Consider the following 12,089-nt stretch of genomic DNA (forward strand, 5'->3'; position numbering starts at 1 on the left):
TGACCCCGCCCACTGCATGCAACACCAAGTCCAGCACGTGCAGGTGAGCACTTAGCAATACTATCTGATACTGCTACTTCTTGGGAGGAACAAAACTGAGGCCCCCCCCCCCCACTTCTATTTCCTTTAGGAAAATAAGAAAATATTAATTTTTCAATTAGGTCCCTGAACCTCCAGGAAAAATCTTTTTGAAAGCAATGACATTTTAATTTTCTTTTTCTCATTTAGACTCCATACCAGCACACACCCAGTGTGAGGTGTACGTGTAGGTGTGAGTGACTCAGTGTGTGTGTGTGTCTGTGTGTAACTTGCAGAGAAAATGGTACACAAAAATCCAAATGTAGCAAAGTGAGATTAATAGACAAGGGCAGTATTTCCTACTTAAAAGTATTTATCAGTAGATTTTTCCATAGAGTTCCCTTAACCATCAGGTTTAGCTGCTGCATTTAAATATTGGTTTATAGAGCCTAAACTAAATGATAGAAAGACTAAGAGACCAAGAAACTTAGAAACAAAATTAGCAGTGACTGCCCACTGAAAGATCAAATATAGATGAAAAAGTCTCCCTGAAAATTAAAGAACTCTGGATTGAGAACATAAACCACAAGGCAAAGATTCCGTTTGCTTTTTTTGCTTCTATTTTCCCCAATATTTAAGAGTTAGTCAGTATTTCCCAATATTAAATATTATTTTCAACCTTCTAAGAGTACAGTTACTTGTTTTACAGAATCGGTCCCAGCTGAATTGAATTCTATAGGATTGTATAATTGCTTTCCTCCTTGACACATCCTTACAGGATAGTTTAAAATGTAGAAACAGAGGGCCTCATGATGAAACGTGCTCCCTGCCTCCAAATATGTCGGCTTCTATTTAAACATCTGGGGCGAGCTCACCAGCCTTTTCTTCCAAGGAAAAGCACTTTCTTGACTAAACTTCCCTTTCTTTCCCTTTTTCACTTCAAATAAATTCCACTCCCACCCCCATTTTTAAGTGTTAGTTTTGCTAGACGGCAAAGAAAAACATGCAGCACGCATACAGCACGCCTACCTTTTCCATTTCATTTCTTGACGGCCACATCCCCCATCAGGTACCACGCCCCCCGCATTCACTCGCGTCTGCCCCGGCCCAGGTCGCCCTGCACAGAGGCCTTTCTCTCTCCTGCGCCTGGAACGCTGCTCTCCATCCTCCAAGATGCCCCAGAACAGCAGCTCTCCCAGTCAGCCAGCCTGACACAACCATTTTTAATTCTTTAACACATCTCACAGTCTTTACATGGGCTCTTCCACACACTATTGCTATTTCAATTTCTTTTTAACACCTTACATTTTTTTTAATTTGTATTTTCAAATTTTATTTTTTCAGAATAGCAATTAATAGTTATTCCAGTTAAACTGATTTTTTTAAAAGCATGAGGAAAATAATTTATATTTCTTCCACCAAGGAGAAAGTAACCACTAATACAGATTTAGTTCTACTATATAGGTATCTTTCTTTTTCTTTCTCAAATTACAAGATTACATCATTTTCTTTTTTAGCCTGCCGATGTGGTGGATTACGTTGATTGATTTTTGAAATAGCCTATCATAGCTAGAAGAAATCTCACTTGGCTATAGCACCTTAACTTTTCATGAAGGAAAACTTTAACCTGTACAAATTGTCAGAATAGCTGAGAACCTGTGTACCCATCACTCAGCTTCAACAAATGGCAGCTATGGCCCCTCCGGTTTCCCCACCCTCCCCCACTGCCATTGTTTAAAAAATCCCAGACATAGTATACATGTCATCTGCAAACATTTCAGTATATATCTCTAAAAGAAAAGGGCTCTTTTCTAAAACTTGACAACCAGGGGCTTCCCTGGTGGCGCAGTGGTTAAGAATCCGCCTGCCAATGCAGGGGACAGGGGCTCGAGCCCTGGTCCGGGAAGATCCCACATGCCGCGGAGCAACTAAGCCCGTACGCCACAGCTACTGAGCCTGCGCTCTAGAGCCCACGAGCCACAACTACTGAGCCCACGAGCCACAACTACTGAAGCCTGCGCGCCTAGAGCCCGTGCTCCACAACAAGAGAAGCCACCGCAATGAGAAGCCCGCGCAGCGCAACGAAGAGTAGCCCCCGCTCGCTGCAACTACAGAAAGCCTGCGAGCTGCAACAAAGACCCAAAGCAGCCAAAAATAAATTTTAAAAATGTTTTAATGCTTTAAAAAAAGCAAAACAAAACAAAACATGACCACCATACTATCCTCACAGTAAAAACCGAATGAACCATAATTTCCTAAGTGCACCAAATATCCACTCAGGGTCCAAGGTCCCATGATTGAGTCATAATTCTGTTTTTAGATTGGGTTTGTTTGAACCAGCACCCAAACAAGCCCACCTACTTTTCACTGGCCTTTCTTATTCATCATAAATATCCCCGTTTAGACATCACTTCCTCCTGGCAGCCTCCCCGATCCCAAACGCCGGGATGTGTGTCCCTCGTCTGCTCCCCCACAGCACCTGTGCTCACCACTCTGTAACCTGCAGCCCTGGTTTGCATCCTGAGACAGACTGTAACCTATCCGAGAACACGTCGGTGCTAGCACAGCGCCTGGTCAACAGTAGGCACCAACGCTGCAGTTGAATGAATAAGTAACAAATGAGCTCCCACACAGGACAGCTTCTCCTGCTCCCCCCAGAAGCCCCTTCTGTAACATGACCCACGTTCAGCACAATGACTTGCTCAGAAGTCTGTTTCCCCACAGAGCAGAGGCTTACTCATTCTGGGATCCCAAACACCCAGCCCAGCACCTGACACCAGTGGGTGTTCACTGAGGGGTTGGCTTTTCTACTCCACATTCTATCTGTGTGACTTTGAGCTCACAGCCTCTCCTCTCTGGGTCTCACGTTGCTCATCTCTATAATGAAGAATTTGGATTCAAGATTTCCAAGGTCCTTTTGGGTTCAGTTTGTGATTCTGGGCAGGAGCCCAGCCTCGCAGGGAGTCTCCATTTGCCATACGCTTGCTGCCCTCTGCTGGCAGGATTGGTGCAGGACACCCCCGCCCCCCAATCCCGGATTTTCCTGAAAGAACTATAGGCGGGCAAAAACAGGTCCCCAGGGGTGAACTGGTGTGTGAGTGAGTGGGGACTTGAATTGCATTGCCTCACCTGGATCTGGTTAAAACGTAGAGGCCTGAGCCTTCCCCGACCCCATCCATCCATGCCTCCAGCAGAGAGGATCACTGGGGCAGTTCAGACAGACAGACTTATGCAGTGGTCTCATGCCCTTGGCTGCACAGAACTAGTACCCAGGCCCCCACCTTAGACCAACAATCAAACCCCCGGGGGGCAGGGCTCAAGCATCCTTATATATTAAAAGCCACCTGGTCACTTCTGATATTCGACCACATCAAGAACTGCTGGACCAGCACGCTGATGTTGACATGTGTATCTTGAGCCCAAAGCTAAGAAGTGGTGAAAAGCTCATCCGGGGAAAATAAATGAAGACTTGACTTTATAATACATATTTCCCTTGGCCTAGCTTTAAAAGTTCTCTTTCAAGTACTGACAGCTTCCCAGCCAATTTTGTTTGAGGAACCAATACCATTGACTCATTAGGGATGATACTCCCAGATCTGGTTTCTTTTTCTTTTTGAGATATATTGATAGTTCTATATTTTGGTGCACAGTACCACTGTTTTGTTTTGTTTTGTTTTTTTTCATTTCTGCATTTGTTAAGACTCCTTTGGTTGCAGGTAACAGAATTCAGCTGTCACTAAGTTAGGTCAAAAATGGGAACTTAGGGCTTCCCTGGTGGCGCAGTGGTTGAGAATCTGCCTGCCAATGCAGGGGACACGGGTTCGAGCCCTGGTCTGGGAGGATCCCACATGCCGCGGAGCAACTAGGCCCGTGAGCCACAACTACTGAGCCTGCGCGTCTGGAGCCTGTGCTCCGCAACAAGAGAGGCCGCGACAGTGAGAGGCCTGCGCACCGCGATGAAGAGTGGCCCCCGCTCGCCGCAACTAGAGAAAGCCCTCGCACAGAAACGAAGACCCAACACACCCAAAAATAAATAAATTTTATAAAAAATAAAAAAGGGAACTTACTGGAAGGGTACTGAGATGCCACCCACAGGGCTACTGGCCAGGAGCAGATGGCAATCAGGACACCAGGAAACAGTCTCTGTCTTTTGCCTCTGCTTCTCCACACATCTAACTCATTGCTTCTTTCTCATGGCAAACGTGTTTTCTGCTCATTAATCCACAAGGCAGAACCTGGCCACCAACAGATCATAACTCACCCATGTTCAGCTTCCACCTGCTGGAGAAAAACTCCTTTTTCCTCTGTCTCAGGTCCAAATGTCCAGGCTGGTGCCCTCACATCGGAGGCCCACTCTTGGTCCAATCAACCGTGGCCTGCAGGGCTGACTATATAATTTGTCGGACCTGAGGCAAAATGAAAAAAGCAGGGGAAAGTGCCATTAACAGTACATATAAAAGTTCTTCCTATCTTCTTTCATCTCTCAAATTATCACAGCGGTTTTTTTAATATTCTATTTAATACCAGTCTAAGTAAAGAAAACTCTAAATTTTACATTATTAGCATGAATTTTACCACTCATCTCTGGATCATGCAACGCCACCGTTTTAAATGGTACTATCAGAGCATTTAACGCACATGCAGAATCACTGAATTAGATAATTTGTATTTCGTGACTCACAGGCCAGAAGAGACAAAGACAAACCAAACTATTGATGACTGGGGGGATGAGAGGGTGCACCAGGCTTCCCCAGGGGGGCTCGCCCTGGGGGGTGGGGACACGGGATGGGCTGGGAGAGTCAGGCCCTCACCGGTACCCAGGAGCCCTGACCTCTCCTGCCAGCCGCCAGGCCCATGAATCCTGGGGCAGGGTCTAGGAAAGTGGAGCCAGGCATCCCCCCTTCCCACAGGCCCGGCCCCCAACCCACAGTAGGCTGTGACCCTCAGAGATCTTTAAACCTCTGTGCCAGGACACGTGTTGTACCTGGACCAGGGGTGGGCAGAGGCTTGCCCCGGGCCGACACAGCCATGGTGCTTCCAGCCCGGGGCAGGGACGGTTGACATGTGCCCACCCCGAGATGCTTCAGGGTGAATGCACCCCATTCCTACCCTCTCTGTGCCTGAGCCCAGGCCTCTGCCGGGGCTGGAGGGCAACAGTGGTCAAAGGGCAAAGCGGAGACGGGCGGCCGGGCTGGGCCCCAGGCACCGGGGCAAGACAGCAGGCAGCTGAGAACCCACCCTGGGGAGGCAGCCAAGGTGGGACCACTCGTAGGCGAGGCTCCAAGCCTCCAGCGCATGCTCCATGGTCCCCTCAGACTCTACTCCCAAAACACAAATTCAAAGATAATGATGATTAAGAATCTCCAGATGGCAACCCACAGAGCATTAAACCCCAAAGCACAGGGCCCCTCTCCTTGGCCACGTGTTTATCGGGCCCGCCCTCATGGCCTGGGATGGAGGTGGAAGTGTAGGGTCGAGAGATAACCTTCTAAAGAAACAGTTCCCAGAAGTGAAGACGGAGAATGTTGGAAAAGCCAGCTGTTTTCATTTATGCCCTTCAAATTCATAAACATTAGACTGCACATGTTCTCTGCAACTGGACTTTTTTTACTCAGTATTTTATGCACATCATTAATGGCCACACTTCATTGATGGCTAGACTCTAATAGATTAGCTAAGATATTTACCAGGGACATCAAGCCTCCACGTGTCCTGGCCCCATCACTCTCCCCTCTGCCCCTCCTGTCCCAGCATAAAACACTGTGTATTTTATGCACATCACTAATGGCCACTGGAATAGAGCCTACACAGGGCAGCCCTGTGGCAGCTACTGCAGGGCCCGCAGGATGGACTTGCCCCCAAGTGCTGCCCCCTGCTGTCCTGAGAGGGGAGGACAGAAGCAAGCCAACCTGCCAAACTGAAGACTCCTCTTTGATTAGCATCAACTGATTTAGAAAGCTGAGGCTGTCACCTATGAGGCAGGTAACTTCACTCAAGCTCTGCTGGGAGTGGGGAGAGAGGACAGGAGGATCTGGGGGAAATCCTTCCTTGGGGAAACTAGCAGAGCAGCTAATAAACTTCTATGACCCCACCCTAACTCATCCCACTCACATGGGAGCCCACATCCAGCTTCTCAGCCTCTCGCCAATTCACCGTCACCTGCTCCTCGGGCCACGGGCTGAGGGCCAGAGAGTGAAAGGGTCACCCCAGTGGAAGTCGTCGAGGGGATGCTAGGGTTCCCCGACACGGGGTGCTGCAGTTGTGCTTCTCCACACCTTCCTCCCTAGCATGAATCAACATTTACCAGCTGTTTACAATCTGATGAGTGAAAACCAAATCTCATGGTTTTAATTTGTATTTTTCATCATGGCAACTCATATTTGTTCTGTCTTTTGCCTCCTTATTTCCTTTGACCACTTTTCTGATGAGTTTCTTTTCTTACTGATTTATTGTAGCTCTTTGGGTTTTTGTTACCATTGATCCTTTCTAGACGTGGCAATTTTTGTTGTTGTTGTTGTTCTTGCTATTTTACTATTGGTCTTTTAACTTTATGATGTGCCCATTACTACCATGTGACAACCTCTCTGAGCCTCAGTTTCATCATCTAAGAGATGGGAGAACAGCTGTTCCATTGGTTTGCTGGAGCATTAAATTAAGTGTCAACAAAAATAATCAATAAACAGGGCCATTCCCGGTGGTCTAGTGGTTAAGACTCCACGCTTCCACTACAGGGGGTGCGGGTTTGATCCCTGGTCAGGGAACTAAGATCCCACATGCCATGTGGCACGGCCAAAAAATGTAAATTAAAAAAAAAGAAAATAATCAATAAACAATCAATAATAAGAACAGAAAAGAGTTTTATTTGAGCCAAACTGAGAACTAGCCTGGAAGCCCACTTCCCAGATTACTCTGAGAAACTGTTCTGGAGAAGCAGGATTTTCAGCCCAGTTTTATATCTTGTCAGAACAAGGAACATTAAACGGGTCAGGGTTACATTTCTTCAAGGTTAAAAAAAAAAACCAAAAAACAGACCAGCACGTACACAGCAAATCAACATGGCCTTGGCACCTGGGAAGGGAGACTTATCATTGAAGAAGTACAAGCATTGGCGTCCCAGGAAGAGAGGCATTTAATCTCTATTTTTTTTTTTTTTTTTTAATTTATTTATGGCTGTGTTGGGTCTTCGTTTCTGTGTGAGGGCTTTCTCTAGTTGTGGCAAGCGGGGACCGCTCTTCATCGCGGTGCGCGGGCCTCTCACTATCGCGGCCTCTCTTGTTGCGGAGCACAGGCTCAAGACGCGCAGGCTCAGTAATTGTGGCTCACAGGCCTAGTTGCTCCGCGGCATGTGGGATCTTCCCAGACCAGGGCTCGAACCCGTGTCCCCTGCATTGGCAGGCAGATTCTCAACCACTGCGCCACCAGGGAAGCCCTAATCTCTATTTTTAACATGGACATTCTTTACTTCTGGTCAATGTGCCCTTTCCTTTAATAATTAAAGCAGATGTACAATGTATGTTTGGTAAGCCACAAACAGGCTATTTTAGTTAGCATAAAATTCAGGTTAACTCACGTATAAGCCAGATTGGCTTTCCTATATCTCAATATGTAAAAATTTCTTTCCTCATAAGGGAGTCTGTACAATATGTAGCCTGCCAGATCTTCAGCTCTCAATAAATGCTAGCAGTGCAGCTGCTGCCATTGCTTTATTACAAACTTCTCTGACACTCAAAGGCCCCGCAGTCCCAGGCCTGGCCTGCTCATCTTCAGTGATGGACAGCACTGTGAAACAAGCACAACAGAATATGCAGAATATTCTGTAGAGTGCTAATCTAATGCAATTTGCGTAGTATCACTTTTCATCTTGTGGGTTTCCATTTAAGTCTTTGCAAACATTGGAGCTGGGACTCTAAAGTTAGCGGAAAAGACAGAACACTGTGTGACTCGGTCTAACTCAACATTCTTTGTCACCACCCTTCCATCAGCCGGCCCCTGAGTACTGCAGCCTCCAGAAAGGCCTGCCCTACCTGGACATGGTGATTGCAGAGACCTTGAGGATGTACCCACCGGCTTTCAGGTAAGCCTCTACCCCAGGGCCCCTGCACCCCAGGACCCCTTCAGCATCACTGTTTGGAGTCCTTGTTAGTCCTCAGTCTGTCACCACCTGGGTTATGAAGAATGTTGGACCCAAGCTCCTGGAGGTCGAGGTCTGAAACTTGGGTTTTTTAATCCCCTGGGGCACTGGACGCCAAGCCTAACATAGGGTCACCATAGCAATAAATGTCCAGCCTATATTCCTATATGTTAACCATGTTTTCAAAGTGTCATTGGTCTTTTCTTAACATGACCTTCCTCCCCAACCCAAGCCGATCTCTTTGACCTCCTAGCCCTTAGATGGCTTTTGCTGTTCCCCTGGTCTGTTCATTCATTCATTCACCAACTATTTACTGAGCATCTGCTCTGTGCCCCGCACTGGGAAATCAGCCAAAACAGATAAAATGCCAGCCCTTGGAGTTGATGTTCCAGGGGGAACTTCCAAGGCCTGGGACGCTCCTTCTTATTCTCCAGCACTCCACACCCATCCCATCCTCAGAGCTCCGATCCAAGACTCACCACTCCAGGAAACCTGGCCAGCCTCACCCGTTCCCTGCCTCTCCTCCCCCAGCACTTTGCACGCTAACTCTACTTCATATTATATTTTTGGATAATTCTCAGCTGCTCTGCAACATTTCACCAGTGTGCAGTCATCCAGTCACACCAACCTGTAAGTGCCTTGAGAGCAGGAACCAGGTCTTCTGCTTCTTTCAAATTCCCCCAAAACAAGATGTTACCGAACCAGGCTCGTTCGCCCCATGCACAGCAAGCCAAGAGCTGAGATGCTGAGGTTGTCAGCAGAGAAGAGATACATTCACAAGGCAGCCAAGCGTGGGGACAGGAGAACACATCCCAAATCTGCCTCCCCGATGGCAAGGGGCTCGGGGTATTTATGGGATAAAGCTGCGGCGTGGTGGGCCCTGGGAGCATGGGAAAAGGTAATGATTGGAGATGAGAAAAAGGTGAGGCAATCGTAGTTCTGCGCAGGTGCAGCTAAGCTACAGGCTTCTCCACGGGACCCAAGTTCAGAAAACGTCTGCGTTACCGTGTTCCGAGGATGGAGTTTTGGGCCCTCTGACGTCAAGGGGTCACCAAGCGAACACTCGCGCATGCCCAGTTGGAGGGTCGGTGGTCTTAATCAGTTTTGACTGGCTCAAGCTCCAACTAGACACAGCTGACTCCAAGCTCCTGAAAAACAACTTGGGCAAACATCTTGTTTAAGCTACGTGACGCTTGCAGGACATGCAGCTTTTTCTGTAGCAACAATTAAAGCGAGCTTGATCAATGAAGGCAAGTTTAATGGGTCTAACTGATGATTACCCTTGGTTTCAGAGGCATCCCATGGAGCACAGGGTCTTCACTTAGGTCCCCAGGCCCTTAGAGAGTGAAACATTGCCAGATTGTCAGGTTCTAGAGACAGAAGCGACACGAAGCATTTAACTGTATATCATAAATTCCACTCTGCATCTCTATGAAGTAATGTACCACATAAACCATATGGAGATAACTTTTGCCATTTTAAAAAGAGAAAATGTGGATGATTTGTAGGTATCTCAAAATTATATTCCAAACCGAAAATATCATAGAGAGTGTGGTTGTAGATATTGTCCAAAATGTTCAGACCCAGAGCCAATATAGAGAATTCCTGGGGTGTGAGTCAAATCACATCATCCTCAAGCACACATGGTTTCAGTCTCCTGGTCTGGGAGCAGACAAGAAACGCCAGGGCTCGCCTCATTGCTCTCCTGACGCCAGCATTAAGACCTGATTCCACAGGCCTTCCCCGACTTCTTCAGGAGCCTCAGAGCAAACTGTCATCCAATCCTTGTTTTTGAATGATTTATACCAGCTTCCTTCCAAGGGAACTGTGGGCAGCTGCAATACACGTGAAATTCAAAATAAGACATTCAGTGATAAAACAGAACGAAGGCTGTTTAAAGGAAAGAATCCTTTACAGGACCCCAGAGATAGCAATAACTGGGGTCAGGCTTGGTGGCTGAGACTCCTGGCAGAGAGGGAAACCAGCTGAGTTGAACAGTCATGTTCTCCAGTAGGAGGAAAGTGTATAAATTGATCAAAGACACATCATTTCCTGGATCTAAACTCAATCAAGAATTCATCACATGAGACCTTGTATAGATGACATGTTGAGAGACAAAGTCAGCAGTCTCTTCAACACCAAAATTCTGCAGTCAATTCTCCTTCTGACCCTTTATAAACAGCAAAGTGTAAAAGGAAGTCAGTGAAGGCATTGCTCTGGGGAACCAGGATGCTCGTGATCTGAGAGTATCTGGAGGGCAGGACAGGACGGAACAGGACAGAAAGCAGAGTATCTGGATGAGTTAGTTAAAATTCCTAATAAAAATATAGAGCCAGTGCTCCATAATGACAGAGCGAGTCTAGACAGAAAGTCAAGACAGTCTCGGTCCTGCCCTTAGTTTACTGTGTGATCTTGGGTTAAGTTCCAGACTGTTCTAGGCTTCTGTTTCCTGTGTGTTCAGAGGGCACACAACACCTGCTCTGCCTACCCCAGAAGTGTTGGGAGAATCAGTGGGACAGTAGATGTAGAAACGCGGTACCCCTGCAAGCAGTGTGCCGTGTAAGGTATGAAGTAAGGAGCAAGAAGCACAGAGCTTAGAGTTGAATGGCCTGACCCCATCTGGCTCCAATCTCGGGCAAGCCACGCTCTCCCTTCCCCATACCTACTCCACTGGTGTTTTTAATCATATCACTCTGTTGACTTCTGTTATCAAACAACAGAAGTGAGAGAGGCAAGTCATCATTATTCTCACCCAGACAAGAGGCCAATTCGCTTTGGCCCTGGGCATAGGATTTGGGGGTGAACAGAGGGACAGTGAGAATTTTATTTTTTATTTTATTTTACTTTATTATTTTATTTTTTTAAAGATTTTTTTTTGATGTGGACCATTTTTAAAGTCTTTAGTGAATTTGTTATAATACTGCTTCCGTTCTCTGTTTTGGTTTTTTGGCCACGAGGCATGTGTGATCTTAGCTCCCCGACCAGGGATCGAACCCGCACCCCCTGCACTGGAAGGCAAAGTCTTAACCATAGACCACCAGGGAAGTCCCATTACTTTATTAATTTTTAAAATTATTTATTTATTTATTTATTTGGTTGCACCGGGTCTTAGTTGCGGCAGGCAGGCTCCTTAGTTGCAGCAGGCGGGCTCTTTAGCTGTGGCATGCGAACTCTTAGTTGTGGCATGCATGTGGGATCTAGTTCCCTGACCAGGGTTCGAACCTGGGTCCCCTGCATTGGGAGCACGGAGTCTTAACCACTGTGCCACCAGGGAAGTCCCCACTTTATTATTTCAATCTTAGAAAAATGCTTGGCTTTTCCCAAACACTGACAAACTTGACTGACACCTTTATCCATAAAAAACTCAACATGGCCTTTTGTGGAAAACATAACAATTCTCACTGAAGTGTTATTAACGTCAATCCAGGAATCCATGCAGTATAATTCAGCAGATTTTTCTGGCTTTGTATGCAGTCTAGCCAGATAGGAGGCCCAACCACTTACAGAAGGGAAGCCCCCATTTTCTGGCTTTTAGGGGGTCTTGCATCCAGGTCCAAGCTATTTCTGGTAAAGATGAAAAAGAAGGAAGTCAGAGTATATCCTTATTTGATTGCTCAGAGCTGAGGATGCACACATCAGAGCCCTCTGCCCGCTCTGATTTGAGCAAGAGTGTTTTGTGACTAGCCCCAAGCACATAATAATTGCGTTAGTAGCTTCGGATCTGAATGGGGGTCTCACAGCCCTGGCCTTTCATGTTGCTGATATACTAAAGGCTCATAATGGAGTGATGAACGCTGCAAGGAGCTGCTGGTCCTCTTAATTTCTTTTATAAGCAGGAACAGGGTATAACAGTAATTAGTGTAATAACTGTACCTCCTCTGAGATATCTAGGGAAGCCGAGTCCTGCAACCTGAAGTAAAAGCCATCCTAGATTGTTTTT

The 12,089-nt window shown here is 46.7% G+C and overlaps 1 protein-coding gene across 1 annotated transcript in view; it reads left to right on the plus strand.

Moving 5' to 3' along the window:
• TBXAS1 (thromboxane A synthase 1) overlaps window positions 1–12,089 on the plus strand; it is a 148,948-nt gene that overhangs the window by 130,973 nt on the left and 5,886 nt on the right. Inside the window, exon 10 of the mRNA XM_068550123.1 lies at window positions 8,001–8,092. Within this exon, the coding sequence (XP_068406224.1) occupies window positions 8,001–8,092 (92 nt within the window). The remainder of the gene's footprint in view (window positions 1–8,000; window positions 8,093–12,089) is intronic.

This window comes from Eschrichtius robustus, chromosome 8 (genome assembly GCF_028021215.1).
Source record: "Eschrichtius robustus isolate mEscRob2 chromosome 8, mEscRob2.pri, whole genome shotgun sequence".
Lineage (NCBI taxonomy): Eukaryota > Metazoa > Chordata > Mammalia > Artiodactyla > Eschrichtiidae > Eschrichtius > Eschrichtius robustus.